The 18725-nt window shown below is 39.6% G+C and overlaps 1 protein-coding gene across 1 annotated transcript; it reads right to left on the bottom strand.

The window, feature by feature from the left end:
• Positions 1-3568: 3568 nt before the first annotated feature.
• Positions 3569-18438, bottom strand: CT55 (cancer/testis antigen 55). Its single transcript, XM_032475112.1, has 5 exons — positions 18151-18438; positions 15588-15772; positions 10884-11028; positions 4605-4717; positions 3569-3841 (listed from the first exon to the last, which is right to left on the bottom strand). The coding sequence occupies exons 1-5, from the start codon at positions 18239-18241 to the stop codon at positions 3650-3652; spliced, it is 726 nt and encodes a 241-aa protein (XP_032331003.1). The 5' UTR covers positions 18242-18438; the 3' UTR covers positions 3569-3649.
• Positions 18439-18725: the final 287 nt, after the last annotated feature.

Genomic DNA, 18725 nt, shown 5'->3' with positions numbered 1-18725 from the left:
TTCCTGGAGAACGTCATTCTAAGTGAAGTAAGCCAGAAAGAGAAAGAAAAATTCCATATGAGATCGCTCGTATGTGGACTCTAAAAAAAAAAAAGAACATACATACAAAACAGAAACAGACTCATAGACATAGAATACAAACTTGTGGTTGCCAAGGGGGAGGGGGTGGGAAGGGGCAGACTGGGATTTCAGAATTTGTAGATACTGACAGGCATATGCAGAATAGACAAAGAAGATTATACTGTGTAGCACAGGGAAATATATACAAGACCTTGTGGTAGCTCACAGCGAAAAAAAAATGTGACAATGAATATGTGCATGTTCATGTATAACTGAAAAATTGTGCTCTACACTGGAATTTGACACGATTGTAAAATGACTATAACTCAATAAAAAAGTTTAAAAAAAGGAAGTGGAAAGCATTATAACAACATGAAAATCCCCTGGCTATATAGAAGAGTGAAATATAATCCCTTTAAGTGACAATGTCTTATTGACTGTGAAGGCAAAAACATGCTAGAAAAGGTTGAGGCTTTTCTAAGCCAGAAATTGAGATCATGAATGTGGTAGCTTGTTAATTCAGTTCCTTTTGCCATTGCACTGTGCTATTATTCAACCTTTTTTTAAAGTAAAATAATTTTGCAAAATAACTGAAATATGTTGTATAATGGGTTTATTAAAATGCCTGGAGCAGTGCAATCAGTAGTAGCAGTAGCAATTCAGTGACAAAATTATGACCTAACTGCCTGTCATCTAATGTTGTTATAGTTAATAATCGTACCCTGCATAGACTCCTAGTCATCATTTTTCTAGTCTTGCTTTAGTCAAGCCTGATGATGAACCAGTGCATAACAGAGAGCAGATAGTATGTACATGTGTCTGTGTGTGTTAATGAGGGTCCTTACGTATGTTGAACGTCTGTATTGGCTATTGCAGCAATGATGTCTAAAACTCAGTGACCTATAATAACCAGCACTTATTTGTACATTCACAGTTTTATACATTGCTCATGAACTAAAGTTTGTCAGTTCTTGGCCGGGCAGCCCTGTTTCAGATGTGAGTTGTTTTGTTTGAATCTGTACTGTAGGCTGGATTCCAATCAGCTCGGTGTGCTGTCACTCTGGGCCTAGGATGGAGGGGCATGTGCTTCTCCTGGTGGACCACCATAACACCAGGGGCACTTACATCACATACTCTCACATACCATTCAGCAGCAAGTCATTTGTCAACTCCAAGTCTTTTCAAGTCTTTAAAATGCACCAAGCTCTTTTCTGCTTCAGGGCCTTTGCACATACCTTACCCTCTACTCTACTCAATATCCTTTGCTCAATAAATATGTACTTACCCTTCCTTTCTCAACTTAAATATGACTTCCTCAAGTGATCTTCCCTGACACCTAATCTAACCTGGCTTCCCCCTATTATCTCAACTTCAGAGCAGCCTTTTTCTTCCTTCCTCGCCCATTATAATGTTTACCTTCATGGTTATCTAAGTGATTACATCCATCTTTCCCATTAAATCAAGTGTCATTGATGGCTAAGCCACAGCTTCTTTTTTTTCACCTTTGTATTGGAAGCATATATTCAGTCTGGTATTTGAAAAAAAAAATCTGTTGAATGAATGAATGAAAACCTGTAGAACCCTTCAGGGAGAATTTCCACTTTTCAAATGTACTGAGTTGACAAGTTTGGAGACAGACAGACAAACATGACTGATTCCCAGCTCTATTTGTTCAAAGGCCTCTGTCCTTTACAAAATCACTTGGCTTCTCTGTGCCTGTGTTTGCTAACTCTATACTCCCTAACTCTGTGCTTTTGAGGATTAAATGAGGATTGTGGATGTAAGGTCCTAGCCCATGCTCTGAGTATATTGTCGGTTAAGATTCATGACCATTTTGCTCTCTTCCTCCCCATCCCTCCCCAGCAGAGCTTCAGTCCCATTCTCATAACTAAGAGCTAAAAGAGGCTCTGTCATACTTTCTGGTTAAGGTAGTGCAAACAGTGCTCTTAGACATGATAGGAAAGTAGTATGTGTGGAACTTGGAGTTAATGAACACTTTCCTAACTGATACTCTGTTTAAATCTCCATTTCACATTTGTTTGCCTTTAGCCTGAAATAGATGAGATTTTTACAGGCAACAGTGGAATTGTCAAGACTATAGAGATGAAATTCTAGAAGAGTGAACAGACTTGACAAGAATAAAGCAAAAGGAAAGCATGAAGCCCTTTGCTAGAGCAGCTCATGTCCCCTTTGGATGAAGAGTTTGCTGGTCCTTGTTATAAGGACATGGAATACATTGAGTCCAAGATGTAGTTCCAGAGATGGCAGGTGAAAATTTTTTTCTCACACTTGAGTTTGAATTCAAGATAGACTGCTATAGGTAACTGGTTACACGTTTAAGAAACTTCGGCACCACACCTGGGTGGGAACAGAGATTTGAAATTCGGATTGTAGGTGGCATCTGGTGCCATATGTGTGACCAGTTGAACACAGTTGGGTCTCAGTGTTTATAGGGCCTCAGAACCCCTTGAAGAGCTGACTTTATTTTTTTATGCACATACTGGGGACTGAACCGAGGACCTCATGCATGCTAAGCATATGCTCTACCACTGAGCTATAACTTCCCCCACCAAAGCTGACTTTAAAATGCAGTAAAGGGAATAAATGTGTTTATGACACTATCAGAAAGATGAAATGTATCATCTGATTTTTATTCCTGGTATGGGGTGCTTTCAAGTGGGAGTGAAAATGTTCTAAAATGAAGAATGTGGTGATGGTTACATACTACTGTAGCTATGCTAAAAACCATTGAATTAGTGGGGGTTAGGTTTCTGCTAATCCACTGTCACTCTCCAAGAACAGACTTCCACATCAACCAAACAGGAGAATTCAGTGGGGAGTGGGCAGAATCCATGGTCCATGCATCTCTCAAGCCCAGCACTGGCCTTCTCTGTGATCCCTACAGGGCATGGTGCTGCTTTGGAATAACGACTTTCCTGGGAACCCGGGGCCACAACAGCTCCCACTTGCCTCTTTCTATTCAGAAGCTACTAGTCCACGGGTCAGGAAGCCAGGTGGGCATTAAGAGAACACAAGTTGCATTAGGGCACCAGAACTTTGGCCTTTGTGTTCAAGGCTATAAACCTAGCACTTGGCACATAGGAGGCAATCACTCTTTCTGAAGTGAACCAGTGGGTGACTATCTAAAATCTAGAGGATATTGACTCCAACTACCCACCCGTAAAGTGGTCCCACTGGGCCTATAACGCAAACTCAGAATATTAAAGAAAAAAACTACGATGCACAATATGTTACAAAAAAACTATTTCTCAGATCAGAAACTCTGTTCTAAAGGTGGAAAAAAAGAACATAGTTTAATTTTTTAAATAAACAGGTCCACTAAAAAGAGAAAAATCATACACATAAGATGATTACAAGGGATGAAGATGAAAATGTCTTTAATCAATAATGAAAAATGGTGAAAAGTCTCCTGAAGACGCACTCTATTTAGCCAGCCCACACAGGATTTGAAAGGTCTTTGAATTAATTATTGAGGTTTACTAAGCTGTTTTATTTTTCCAAAACACATTTAAAACTTTATTGTCAAGAGAAGAAAAGCTGCACAGGGAATAAAAACATTGCTTTCTTATTATCCTCTTTTCACTAGAGTCATAGAAATCGCTCTCCAAATATAGCAGGACTGAACGCTCTCTACCACGACCGCATTGACGACATCAGATACTCGAGGTACGTATCCATCAGGAAGTTTCAGAGAATCCAGAGTGAAAAAGATACTATCGTCTATCACCCCATTTCTTCCACGGAGGTGAGTAATGCAGACCTGTAGTTACAAACAATGGAAACACTTCTGTAAAAGGATTGCACCCCGTCACAGGGTCTCCACCTTCTCACGCTGGCTTTAATCAGTAGGTCATTCCGAATCAGTGATGCCCAACCTGGCTAGCACATTTGAAACACCAGGAGCACAGCGCTTTGTAAAACCACACATGCCCAGACCCCACCTCACAAAGGCAGGGCCCAAGTCTCGGATCAGAAACTCTGCTTTAAATATAATACCCAGTTGTCCATTAACATCCCTAGTTACAGATGGCAAGAGGGAAAAGAGTTGCGTGAGAAAGGAATGTGATGGTAAAGAGAACATCACTTCCATACTTCCTCTGTCACATTTCAAGCATCATCTGAACTTTTGTGCAAACTGAATTTCCCACTCATTTTCAGTCTCCACTATCCAAACCACACCCAGCATTTACTATAAGCTCCAGTCCCGCCCCCCCCAATTCATTCTCTCCCAACAATTCCCAGAACATGATTTATTTTCTGTTCTTGTTGCTCTCAGAACATTATAATACCTCCCAAATAAAGGATATAATTTAGGCCTTAAATCATATGTGTTCTACATTATTACCTAATTATTTCCTTTCAGAAGCACAACCTTTTCAATAAGAAAATAGACTCCTCTTTGGCAAAGAATATATTTTCTTTTGGGTTTCCCAAAACACCCAATAGAATTCTCAGCAGCAAAAATAATCACCACGGAAAGGCTAAGCAGAAACATGTAACAAGGTCAACATCAAACGAACTACCTCATGCACGTGCTTATGTCTCAGAGGCGTCACTGAGAGGGCTTTTCTGCTCTGGGTGTCTGGCTGGATGGAAAACTTGACTTCGACTCGGTCACCTTGATAAGGCTCAAAACCTAAAACAGCCATGGAGAGAAATCAAGTTGGAATTATCTCTTAATGTTCTACTGTTAAATTTTGCAAGTTACTGTGACATTGAAATACCCTAAAATAGTTTCTATTACATCAAAGGTACATTTTAAACATTTTAAAATAGGTAACCTGTAAGCCTTGCTATCAGAAAGGAAATCTATAATCCTTTAGGCATTGATTTTTCTCTACTGACTTAAAATCAATTGGGGGAAAGCATTAACTGTGCATCTCAAACCAATCTTTTTGAGAGCAGCACAGAATTTATTACACCACTGGTAACATTCACAGCTTTTTTTTCCGGGGAAGCAGAAAAGTACGTATGTAAGAATCTGGCTGCCTGAGTTCAAATCTTAATACTGCCCCTTACTCAATTTGCAACCTTGATCAAGTTACATAACTCTCTGTTCCTTGATTTCTTCGTCTATAAAGTGAGAAGCGCAATAGCAGTACTTACTACCCAGAGTTGAAGGGACAATGAATCGATACATATAAAACTCACAGAACAGTGCCAAGTGCAGAACCAGCACCAAATGAATGCTGATTGCTATTAGTGGTAGCAGTACCAGTAAACATACAGCTACACAAGGAAACAATTTTCTCAGGTGTTTTGTACTGATGATGAACTCTATATATTTTATGTTTTACAGGTATAAACAAATATTTATCGATGTACACAGTAAGTTAAAAGTGAGTCATGGCACAAAGGTACCTGGAGGATTTGAAGCAAACGGAATTCTCAAATACTGCTACTGGAAGTGAAACTTGGTACAACCACTTCAGAAAGTTGGCAATATCTACTAAAGTTAAACAGTTCTGGAACCTATGACCCAGCATTTCCTAGTTCCTTCATAGCCCTTTCCTTCTTCTTCTTGGTTCCATCACAACTAAATTTTAGAAATGACCCAAGACACGCGCGGGACCTCTTCTCCCTCTCCCCATCCCCCACCTCTCCCTCCCCTACCTCTTTCTCTCTCTCGACCTATGCACGTACCAGGGAAAGGTCGTGCGAGGACTTGGTGAGGAAGAGAGCTCCCCCCCAAAACCAAATTGGCTGAAACCTTGATCTTGAACATTTTGCCTTCGGAACTCTGAGAAAATAAATATCTGTTGTTTAAGCCACCCAGTCTGGAATTTAATTAAGGCAGCCTGAGTAGACGAAAACAACATTTAATCTGGCCACATTTACTCTCCACCGTGGGGGCCATAGTGATATCACTGACCACAAGAAAACCAGAGACCCAAGCATTTACTTTATAACTTAGTAGGTTTTTAAAGAAGCAGTGCCCAAAGACAGCAAGTTAACATGGAAAGTTGAAAGAGGTACATTGACATATAATTGTATGACATATGACTTTTCTTTCATCAAAAAAGTGCTCTGGTGGGTGGGGGAAGGGTAATGCTCAGTGGTGGAGTGCATGGTTAGCATGCACAAGGTCCTGGGTTCAATCCCCAGTGCCTCCATTAAAATAAATAAATAAACCTAATCACCCCCCAAATAAACATTAAAAAATGCAAAAGATATACCTATTAAAAAAAACTGCTCTAACATAGTTTCAACAATGTTTTACTCAATTTTTTTCTTAGGTACATTGGGAAAGTGAAACAACAGCTGTTAATATGTTAGCTTCACTAGAAGAATTTCACAAACAGTTAAAGGATGCCAGATGCTTTAAAGAAGAAAAAGAGTTAAGTGAATTCCCATAATGGCTTGTTCCTTCCATCCAAATCATGGACTCAAAGTGGCAAAGAAAAAAGCCCAGTCCCTGATGTGCAAAAGTGTTCACCGCTAGACCTCAATGTTTAAACTAGCTGGTTTGACACTCACAGCCAAGTCATTTTGTTTTTCTGTTGGACATAAACCATCTCATAGGATTCAACCTCAGATAAGTCACCCCAAGACTGACAGAATGAAACAAAACACAGCCACTTCATAATTTTGTCTAAACAGAAAACAAGACCACTATGCCACCCACAAAATACCCAGAGAGCTGCTCCCACTTTCCGACAGCATCCACCCTAGGGCTAACTCCTGCTTCCTTAGGCTCTCCTCCAAATCACTGAACTAAATCTCACATCCTATTATAGGTTCTTTCTAATACCCTCTTACTGAGCCATGGCATAGGTCCCCTGTGGTGTGTGTTATCCCTTTCTGAAGCAAGTAATCAACCCAACTTGGTCTTTGGCTAAAAAGCATTGACAAAAGTTGTGAAAGATTTTTTTTTCTGGCAAAGGTGAAGTATCTAATAGTACTATAAATGCTGTTATAAATGCAGTTTAAAAGACCTTCACTGGGGATAAAACGATTTTTTTCAGTGCTAATACAAATACAAATTTGTAACAAAGCATCATAATAAACATAAGGTTCTTGGAAACTAAAAAAAAAGATGGAGCAGAAAGGTACTTGGAATTGGCTGTGGTGCAAGCATAATTCATAACCACATCCAAACACCTATGATATTCAACCAATTAAAACGGAAGCTACAGTAATCAAAATGTAGATGTGTGTGTGTGTGTTTATATATTTTAAATAAATGAATTACAAAACTTCTGGGGCAAAGTTAATATGGAATACAAAGAGAAAGTAACTCAGCATGCTTAGTTTTTTCTTTTTTTCTCACTTGTCTTCTCTTTTTATTGCACTGATCAGATTTCAGGCATGCCTGAGCCTCGGAAGGACTACTGTGTAAAACAGCCCAACTGTCTTAACATGGTAGTGATTTTTTTGAAAACGAGTATTTTCAGTTTTAATTCCAGTCTGTTTAAAATTAGCTGGAAATCGTTAATCAAAAACTTCAACCTAGTGCCAAAATTCAGGTTTTAAAGCTTTTGGAGAAATTCAGTTATTGCTATGAAGTTTGCAAAGAGAGAGCTGTTGAAATTTTTCCCTAAATAAATGGAGGAAGTAAACAAATTGAACCAGCACAGCTCAAGTGGTGTACAAATGTGAAAGCAGATCATTGTACTTGGGAACATTTCAGCATGTGGCAAGAACCTTTGAATGCAGCTCTTATTTTGTACTGGAGGTAGTTATATTGTCTAACAGAATGGAAGGAAATTAAGAAAACCTACAAATAAGCCACTGGATCACAATTTGACGAAACATCCAAAAGTTTCCATTAATGTACACGGAAGTTTTTTTTAAAGAAATAATTCTATTTTTGAAAAATTCATGAATAATGCTATTTTAAAGGTCCAAATGTAAAACCTGTTAGTCATATATAATCTGTTGGTCATATAAAAATACTCCAAAAGCAGATTAACTTTAATCACTTGTAACACCCCCTTTTAGTCTCAAAAATGACTCAGATTGGACAACAGAGGATATGCTCACCCCCTCCAGCTAGAGCTGTAGGAGAGGGTGGCCTTACAGAAGCTAAGGCCTTTGGTAGAAGTATAACGTCACTGCCAACATTTTCCTGCCCACTCCAGGATCCTGCATGTGCTTCCCATTGGCTAACTCCAATCATAAGAATGTCATCAGCTGAAGAATGGGTCCTTCAGTCACTACAGAGACATGCTGAAATGGGGAAGTTACCTCTGGACTGTATAAGATGGCGGAGTATTGGGCTATTCAAGGTGTACGGGAAAATCCAAAAAGGCTATGTGGAACTTCCTTTTTATCTCTCAAGTGGGTACTCAAGCCAGTACATTGTGAAAAATGAAGAAATAACCCTGTTTGTTACCCCAGGCTTCGACCTCAGGTCACACTGGTCACATAAGGATATATAGGATGTTACAGGAGTGTGTTAGTGCATCGCATGAAAAATAAAGAAATAGCAACATCGTGCACTTGGTAAATGCCCCCACTCCCATCCCTAGGCTGAATGCCCAATTCCTTCTTTTAGATCTCCATTATGTTTTAAATTGTAATTGTCTTTTCCCATTTTCATTGGGTTTTATAATCAGATTAATAGCAGCTCTTCTGACAATTTTTTTCTTACATATATACATATGTATTATTTTTTCAGACTCTTTTCCATTATGGGTTATTACAAAATATTGAATAGAGTTTCCTGTGCTATACAGTAAGACCTTGTTGTTTATCTATTTTATATTTGGTAGTGTGTATCTGCTAATTCCAAATTCCTAATTTATTCCTCCTCCCCCTTTCCCCTTTGGTAACCATAAGTTTGTTTTCTTTCTATACGTCTTTCTGTTTTGTAAGTTCATTGGTATCATTTTTTTTTAGATTCCACATGTTAGAGCTATCATGTGGTATTTGTCTTTCTCTGTCTGACTTCACTTAATATGATAATCTCTAGGTCCACTCATGTTGTTGCAAATGGCATTATTTCATTCTTTTTTAATGGCTGATTAGTTAGTATTCCATTGTGTGTGTGTGTATATATATATATAATATATATATATATATATACCACATCTTCTTTCTATTCTATTTTGACAGTTCTAAGTATGACTGGTTAGGTTTTCAGGTCTTCTTTTTCATCTACTCTCTCTTCCACCCTAGACAGTCCATTGCTCAAATCACTCAATTTATTTTATAGCAGTAAATCCCTCCACCTGTGCTTTGGGTTCCCCATCCTCTCTTTACAACCAGGGACCTTGTTCCATCAGTCCTTCCTTCACCTTCAGTCAATTCCTCTGGCATTACAAACATGTTCAAGTGCTTCCCATATTGAGAAGAATTCTAGCGAGGGCTGCCATGGGTGGTAACTTCCTGTTGGTATGTTTATAAGGACCAAGAAATTGCCTTTGGAGCTTAGCAATCACAGAGGCCTTTTCTCCTAGAATTGGGTACTTCTGACTAAACGGGTCTTTAAAATCCCAGCTGCTAGCAGGCAACCATCTTTGGTGGCTTCCAAGGTGAAATCCTGGCTTTTAAACCCAAGAAGAGTAAAATAGAAAGCTGCCTGGTGTGGCTGAACTAATTTTCCCTTTTGTATCTAAGTGAAATGGCAGCTCCTTGCACTTAAACAGGAACAGTATTTTTACTTCTATTCATCTTTCAAAATCCAGCCTGGCAGGAGGTTGCAGGGGTATGGAGTCCAGCTGGGAAAGCACCTCACGCAGCCTTCCCCAGTTCTCTCCATAGCAGTCAGTCATGGTCTCTCCTCTGCTCAGTAATATTGTTCTTATCACACTCTTTTAATGTCTGTCTCTCCCAATTAGACTATGAGCTCTTTGCGGGCAGGGTTTAATAAAGTCTTAGTTATCTTGGTCTTATAAATATCTAGCACTATATTTTGAGCTGAACGAAACTCAAATAGCATTTAAAAATTAACAAATTTTTGCTTTAGGCATAAAACAACAAAGTGTTATGCCTGATAATTAATGGACGGACACACACACTTGGAAAGTGTTGGAGGAGGTCATTGAGAAGACGTGACCTCTGGCTGACCCACAAACTGGACCCGGGCAATTGGAGGCTCCTCGTTTCCTCCAGTGTCCCTGGAATGTATGTTCCACCCACTGTTCCCACAGATGGAGTTGTTTCAAGGATGCAGAACTGAGAGAGTAGGGTATTGCTGAGACTATTTGGGTGGTATACGTGACTGAACCCTGTTAAGGCCTCTATATAAACTTTTTAAGATTCTGGTGGGCAGGTGCAGAGATTACCCATCTTGCGGTACCCAACACAAGTCTCGTATATTAAGTTCCCTTGTTTATCTAACCTGCTCCTTACCCATCTGGAGCAGCCTGACTCTAGGTCTCTTCTTGTCCTCCGTGTACAGGGCCAGTTTGTGACCCAACAAAGGTACAAGGCTACATCCAAACTTTATTTTAAAGTTTTTGAAGTATTTAAAAAAACAGTATCCCTGTATACTTGTAATATTTTTCAGTTAGATTAGAAATTCAATGCCTATATGAATGGAAAAATGACACAAATACTAGTAACTGCTTTCGATAAATGCAAATGCAACAAATGACAGCATGAGCTTTTAAAAACATTATCCATCTGTTCCTTGCTGGACATCATTTTCAACAACAAAGGTCCACCTCAAGCATTAAAGAGCCTCCAACTGGAGCCAAGGACAATGGAGAAGGAGTTCCAGTATAAAATCCTCTTACCAACTGAGCATGTTCCAAATTGACCCTGGAAATGATGCCTGTGACCATCTCCAAATGCACTCTATAAAATTAAAAAACAGGTAAAACTTAATTTTAAATTTTTAAAAAGATAAATTGTACCTTTACAAACAACATCTAGAGAGAAGTAAGTTGTATGATTAATGCAGTTAACGTCTTCCATCAGAGAGTTAACACAGCCAAGAGAAACTCTAGTACAGGAGTCTGACAGTCCATCACCATTGCCATTGTCACAGAACGCCTCCACCTGTGAGATAAAGAAATAGTTACTTCAGACACAACAAAAGTTTAAAAATCAGAAACATATGCTTCCATCATTGTTGTTCGAGAAACAGTTTAAACAACTATCATCAACAATGGTGAATATATTTCACTTGACACATCATAGACATGAGATGATAAAATAATGCCTGAACTTCCTATCTTTTTTATTTTTTAGAGAGGCTTAGGAAGATTGAGCAGAAAGTTCCCACATATTCCTTGCCCCCAACCTCAGTTTCTCCTGTTATTAGCATCTTGCATTTGTTCAGTGGGTACATTTGTTCAATCAATAAAGCAATATTGATAATTTATATTTAATGTAAGCCCATAGTTTAAATGAGGGCTCAGGCTTTGTGTTGTACTGTCATATATTTTTTAAATGTGTCTAAGACATTATTTGTGCCTACACATATTCAAGAAATCAAAATAGTAATTAGTTAATTTGTGTCATTATTATTATTATTTTTTGAATATGTGTAAGTACATTTGACTGTCCTTTATGATTGGATTACCACATTCTGTTGATTCTTATTTTGTAGTTGGCTTTATTCCTTTGATAACTATGTAAGTTTAAAAAGCGAAAGATATAATCTGTTCTTAGAAACAATAACTAGTACATATTTGTAAACTAAAAAAATGTGCAGGATACTGTATATATGTATTTACATGCAATATAATGTATATGTGCAGTCGAACTGTAATAATTCTACATATTAAAACTGAGAAAGGAAAAAAAATACATTATTTGTGTACTGATTTGTTTTAATGCACTGATCATATCAGGTTCAAAGATAAAAGGTATACTGTTCCTGCCCCCAGGAATTCACAAAGGGGAGTGAAAGGCAAAAATAACAAATTCTAAGCAAGTTGTGACAAATGGTAAAAATAAGTGCAAAAATTGCCTTCTGGGAATTCTCAGTAAGGAGAGAATTTAAGACTGAGAGAGTATAGGATGATATCTTGGAGAAAGTGGGATTTGACCTGGGCTGTGAAAGAAGAGAAAGATTTTTACCTGCGAATGAGGGGTGGTTGGCTGAGGACAGATATGGAGAGATAGCAAGGGAGGAGAGAAAACACACGCCAAGGGAGATGAACAAGGAGGAAAATCATTAAGATTCCAGATCAGGGAATCTGGGGGTAGGGGACAGAGCATGACATGAAGTTTGGAAAATAAAGGGGTGGGGGAGTGGATAGCTCTAAAAAAGACAAATCAAATCAGGGCTTATTTTATCTACAATAGGGAGGCATTCAAAACTTTTATTATTGGAAGTGTAAAGGCCTTTGTTTAATATTTCACTTTTCTAATTATACTAATAATACATGTTCATTGTACAAAAAATATGAGACCCAGAAAACAAAAAAGTAGAAAACAATTACACATAATCCATAAGCACTGATCACATTCTGGTCCTTACTCTACTCCATATGTTTTTACTACGCATAACTATCTATGCACTATTTGAAGGAAAATTTTAATATTATATATTATTAATGCATTACCAAGTGATCACAAATAAGTCAATAAACTGTTGAAACATTATTTGAAAAGACAATATGGCATCTAACTGAATGGAAGTGCCATAATTTGACTCAATTCTACAAAATTGAACATTTGGCTTATATCCTAACACACTGCCTACTTGCTGGATTTATTGCTGTAGGATAAACTCCTAGTTTCCTTGTGATGAAAACTCAGGATTTACTATTTTAACTTTCACATATAACTACAGCAGTGTTAATTATATTTACCATGTTGTAATTACGTCCCCGGTACTTATTTATCTTATAACTGCAAGTTTGTACCTTTTAACCACCTTCATCCAATTCCCCCTCCCCACACCTCCCACCTCTGGTAATCACAAATATGATCTCTTTTTCCATGAGCTTCTTTGTTTTTGAAGTATAACTGACCTACAACACAACGTTAGCTCCTGTTACACAACACAGTAATTCAGTATTTCCATATATTTCAAAATGATCACCACGATATGTCTCGTTACTACAGGAGTATAATTTTTTTGTTTGTTTGGTTTTGGGTTTTTTTGGGGGAAGGAGGTAATTAGGTTTATTTATTTTATTTTTTAGAGAGGTACTGGGGGTTGAACCCAGCTTCAACTTCCCGAGAGCAAATTTAATCGGAGAAATTAGAAAATGCAGAAACAAAGAAACACACACAGGCAAGACAAAACAATAACAGTTTAGCCATAAAACAAAGTCAAGGACCTTTAGCTCCTCCTCGAGGGCTGTAGATAATATCCTGAGCCACAGTCTTGCGTTGTTTTACAGATACTGAAACCCCCATCAGATGGAAGAAGTTAACTGCATGCTGACCATCAGCATATAGACCTCAGACTGGTTGGAACCAGAAGGTTGACTCCCAAAATACCATCAGGTTCCTCATCACCAGCCAGTCAGAAGAATGTCCATGAGCAGATCAGGCATATTGCTTCCCCCTTCCCTAGCATAAAAGAAGCTTAAATTCTACCCCGAATTAAGATGGTTCTTTAGGACATTAGTTTGCCATCTTCTCAGTTCGCTGGCTTTCCAAATAAAGTCTCTTTTCCCTGCCCCGACACCTTGTCTCTATCACGGACCTGTTGTGCTGTGAGTGGCATAAGCTTGGATTCAGTTACAATAGGAGACAAAATTGGTTACAGCATGTAATATTTGATATTGGTTTAAATTATAAAATTAAATATTTGATAATGGTTTAAAATATAAAATTAAAAGCTTATTTTTAAAGCTAAATAATTTAAATAAAATGTATAGTGATAATGGACCGAAATACTAAAAATCTGAGAAATAAAATTAGCAGGAAATATACAGAACCTATTAGAAGAAAAGTATGAAACAATTCAGAAATATCGAAGAGGAGAGACATGCTTTTTAGAGGAGAAGACTATTACCATTATGTCAGTTCTCCCTAAATGAGATCTGTAAACTCAGTCATACTAATTTAAAAATCCCAACGGGTATTATTGTGGTTGTTGTGGTTGGAAGTGGGGGAACTAAACACAATGTTTTAAAATTGATACAGAAAAACCAACACACAGGAAGGGTCAGGAAAATTCCAAAAACTCAAAAGTTTTGACCGGGAAACCAGGCCACCTACCTTGAAATGTGTTACAAAGGTTCAGTAATTCAAACAGTTTGATCATACCTCCGGGGCAAGATAACACAATCAAATGAACACAACAGGACGTCTCCGCAGTTTCAAAGGCCTTTAGGAATGTAGCCCATGATAGAAGTTACACTTGACTCAACAGGGAAAAAGTGGATATTCCAATAAAGGTATGGGAACCTTTATCGGAATAAGGGAGGGGGCTGGGGACCCGCTGTCCCCATAAAGGGGGGGACAACAGGACAAAGGTATGGGGACAAACGAACTATACCCTAAAAATTGGAAAATCTTATGGTATGTCAATTGTACCTCAATAAAACTTTCTAAAAAGAGATTAAAATGCATGTCTGTTCCCCTAGCTACTGCATCTCAGCATTTGGGGACAACAGGGTATACATTAACAAAATAAGATCTGGATCCTTCTCTCAAACGCTATACCAAAATTAACTCCAGGTTGACTGAATATTTAGATATAAATAAATAAAAAACTTTCAGAAGAAAACATAAGTGAATATTGGTGTAAATTATGAAGCGGAATAAGCCTTTGTTTGGATCTGGAATAAGAATTCCTTTGGAATGATTTTTCATTGAACTGAAAAGCAACATGGGACAAGATGGCCATATTGATAGCTGCATAAAAATTAAACTCCACAAAGCTGAAAGACTGTGTTGGAGGAAATATTTGCAAAGCGTTCATATGATAAATTTCCTAACAAAGCTCTAATTTCCATAATGTACAAAAGCTCTAATGCCCCTGATACATAAATAGCTCTAAGAAAAGTTGTTCTACTCTCACCAACACTTAAAGAAATGCAAAATAAAATCATGAGACTGCTTTTTATTTCCCAGATTGGCAAAGACTGAAAATATTTCCATCCTTGTCAGTACTGGCAAGCAGGCAGTTTCACAGCCTGCTCCTGTCAGTGTCAATCAGTCTAATAAAGCTGAAGCGTAACTTGATCATACCCATTCAAATGACAACTATCTGTAGTGAGGTAATGGTTGCACAACTATAAATTTACTAAAAATGTCACTGAACCATACCCTTGAAACTGGAGAATTTTATGGTATGTCAATTATACCTCAATAAAACTGTTCCTAAAAAGTGATTAAAATGCACGTCTGTTCACCTAGCAATTGCATTTCAACAAATACAAAGGCAAAAAAAGGAAGTCTCAAGTTAGTATAGACTCTAATAATTATCATCATTAACCATATTTTTTAATGCTGAAGAATAAACAATTTACATTTTTATAAACAGAAAGCACTACAAAGATGAGAACAAATGTCCCACATGATCCAGTGCATTGGACTTCAAATTGCACTCTACTCCCACTATACCATGTCACTTTAGAGAGGCTGAATAAATGGAAACAAGGTTGGAAGTTCCCCAGGAATAAAGACGGTCCCCAAACTTATCTTACTTTGATCACTTTCAATCCGTGAGATGTTTTATCTTCCTCCACAACTGCAGTAACTTTTTGCCCAACTTTCAGAAGCACATTGCCAGTCACAACATCACTACTGAAGTAGATCAGCTCATCAATCAAGCCATAATCACTGCAGAACTTTGTCACAACTCCCTGTACAGTTTTTAGCTTGGTGTCACCTAAGAGATGAGTAATGGTTTCATTAATTAATCTCAAAAGCAAATACACATTATAAATGAGCCTTACCAGGGACAAAATACTAGACAATAATCTAAATCTAGAAATAAACTGGGCTGGATTTAAGATACAGATGACGATGACAGTAGAGCATAGTGGTGCAGGATTTGGGAGGCAGAATGCTTAAGTTGAAATGCTGGTTCCACCATTTCTCTGTATAGCCCAGTGGCTCCACATCCAAGGTGAAGAGCACTGAGCCTGGAGCCAGACTGCCTGGCTTTGAATCACAGCTCTTCCACTTACCTAAATCTGGGTAACTTTGGGTGCATTTCTTAACCTCTCTGAATTTGTTTTCATCTGTAAAACCAGGACATTGACATTGTCTGCCTAAAAGAGTGGATTTTTAAAAAAAATTTTTAAAAATTGAAGTATAATCAGTTTACAGTGTTGTGCCAATTTCTGGTGTACAACATAATGTTTCAATACATATACATACATATATTCCTTTTCATACTCTTTTTCATCATAGGTTCCTACAAGATATTGAATATAGTTCCCTGTGTTATACAGTAGAAATTTGCTTATCTATTTTATATATAGGAGTTAGTATCTGCAGATCTAGAATGAGTGGATCTTAAATGTTCTCACCACAAAAAATAAGATAATTATGTGAGGTGGTGGAGGTATTAACTAGCCTTATTGTGTAAACATTTCACAATATATACATATATCAAATCATCACATTGTACATCTTAAACTTACACAATGTTCTATGCCAACTATATCTCAAAAAATCTGGGGAAAAAAAGGTTGTTATAAATATTAACTGACACATATATGTCAACTGCTTAGAACTGCGAATATCTTCCACAGGTTAGAGCTTATATGTTAGTTGCTGACATGGTATCTACATCAAAACAGTCGTTAAGCATCCATTATTGTTATATAACTTCATCTACCAACAGCAGCAGCAGCAGCAGCAGTATCTGGACAACTCACCAGACAAAGCACATAGAGATCTGGGGATTTAAATCTAGCCCAAATGTGCATCTGAACCACTCAGGTTTATTTTTTTCTGAACAAACACAGCTGGGAAACCATAATTTGGGATCTGAACCTGAAGAGTCAGCCTGCAGAGCCCACACTATGAACCACAAAGCCTTAGGCGTTTGCTCAAAGACAAGTGAATTGACTGGGGATGGCTGGAGGAAATCTTCGGTTATAATAGATTATGGAATCAGAAGCCAAAAAAATCCTGAAATTTTGAAAAAAAAAAAGTCACATTTGTCAAATGAAATCATAAAATACAAGAAAGTGGAAGGGACAAGGGTGACAACCACCACTCAGGCACATGAAAACTTGTCAAAGACTCTCCTGTGTTGTCCGGTTGGTAAAAGTAAGGGTAATTAGTGGACGGAGGCTGCAGTGAGGGATGTCAGCTAACAGCTAAGCAGGGCAAACTTTGCTAAGACTCCGTCACCTGTGCAAGGCTCTGACTCCACTGGCAGGGAAGCCGCAGGGAGATTCTGGCACCTGGAAGCTGGGGCCCTGCCAGGGAATGAAGCTGCCCAAAGAGGAGTCTCTCGCAAACTGCCAGCCATCTTGAGCCAGCGCACAGTGCGTCTACTCCTGGGGCAGGAAGCGCCTCAGGGCGGGAGCGCAGAGGTCAGCACCCGGTGCCGGGCCTCGGGCCTCGGGTCTGGGTGAGACTGGCCTGTGCTCTCTCTTCCCTGCTCGCGTCTCCCTGACCACGCCGTCAAACGGAACTGCGACGTAGATGTCCTTCAGGTCCTGAGCCCAGCTTTCGGCACAGACGAGTACTCAGCACACAATAGAATGAATGCTGTCAGAGAAGGGACGCCATCCTCCCCAGCAAACCTCAGTTTAAGCGATTCCCACAAACAAAATGATGCCTTCCCAGCGTCCCCTAGGTCGTCCACTCAATGCCAGACTCTGGGGCAGGAAACTCGGCCGGTGCCCTCCTATGGGGACAGATACGATTCGTCCACTTGGCTTCAAATACACGCGTGTTTGCACAACAAAATCAGATTTACCCTCAAATCAGGGCGATGCATGGGAAATGTGACAAGGAATCTGCTGCCCATTCAAATAACACAGGCGCAATGTAATTTCCAAAGGCATCCAGGGAAATGAAAGGGTGGGACACAGTTCCCCTGGGGCCTTCTCTGTCTACACCTTCCTCACTTTAGACAAAAGAGTCCGCGAGTCCGCGGAGTATTCAGGGATTCGGGATGCCCCACCCCACAGGGTGGAGCCGCCTGGGGCACGCAGCGTCCTTTCCGGCCCTTGCAGCCTAGAACCAGGAGTGGGACGCCCGGCTAAATACAGGCCAATAGGGAGGTAAGGATGAGTTGCGTACCTTCCAAGAGCCTCAGATGCTGCGCCTTCTCTGCCTCCGACGAGTCCATTCTTCTCCAGGAGGCAAGAGCCCTGGAAATAAACCGGAGCATGGTCCCGTGGTCAGGGCGGCCTGGCCCTGCGTGACACTGGGCACGAGGCTTGCTTTGGTCCAAGCCTCCGCCTCCCAGCCGCCCTCTGAACACGGCGGCAGCTGCCCAGAGGCCGTGCCTGCTCCTCTGCACCGCCCAACTTCCAGTCAGCGGCTGTCTTGCAACGTTTGGCCAAGGCTGCCACTCGAAGAGTTCTACTGTTCCGCACCCTCCAGCCAATGGGGGCGTAGTGCGCGGGCTGGAGGCGCCTGAGATGAAGCCGGCTGGTGGGTGGGGCTTCGTGGCTCCTCCCACGACAGGCGACGGTGGAGATGTGGTAGCCAACCTGGAAATCGCTTCCAGTCTAATCCCTTTTGCCCCTCTTAGAGTAGAGGAGCTTGTCGATGGGCTTCTACAGGGAGAGCCTGGTGCCAGTCTTGGAAGATGCAGCAGCAACTAGGCTGGAGGACGGAGGCAGGCTCCCGAGTGCAAGCCCCACTTTTCA

This window comes from Camelus ferus, chromosome X (assembly GCF_009834535.1).
Source record: "Camelus ferus isolate YT-003-E chromosome X, BCGSAC_Cfer_1.0, whole genome shotgun sequence".
In the NCBI taxonomy this organism is placed as follows: domain Eukaryota; kingdom Metazoa; phylum Chordata; class Mammalia; order Artiodactyla; family Camelidae; genus Camelus; species Camelus ferus.
Note: the sequence above shows the minus strand (reverse complement) of the source record. Positions and strands in the feature narration are given on the sequence as shown.

What these genes read in the sequence shown, in the direction of transcription:
- CT55 (XM_032475112.1), bottom strand. Translation starts at nt 18,241, where the DNA reads ATGCTCCGGTTTATTTCCAGGGCTCTTGCCTCCTGGAGAAGAATGGAC. An exon ending in GCATCTGAGGCTCTTGGAAG is followed by an intron (nt 15,773 to 18,150) that starts GTACGCAACTCA and finishes CTCATCTCTTAG; the next exon opens with GTGACACCAAGCTAAAAACT. An exon ending in TCTAGATGTTGTTTGTAAAG is followed by an intron (nt 4,718 to 10,883) that starts GTACAATTTATC and finishes TGGCTGTTTTAG; the next exon opens with GTTTTGAGCCTTATCAAGGT.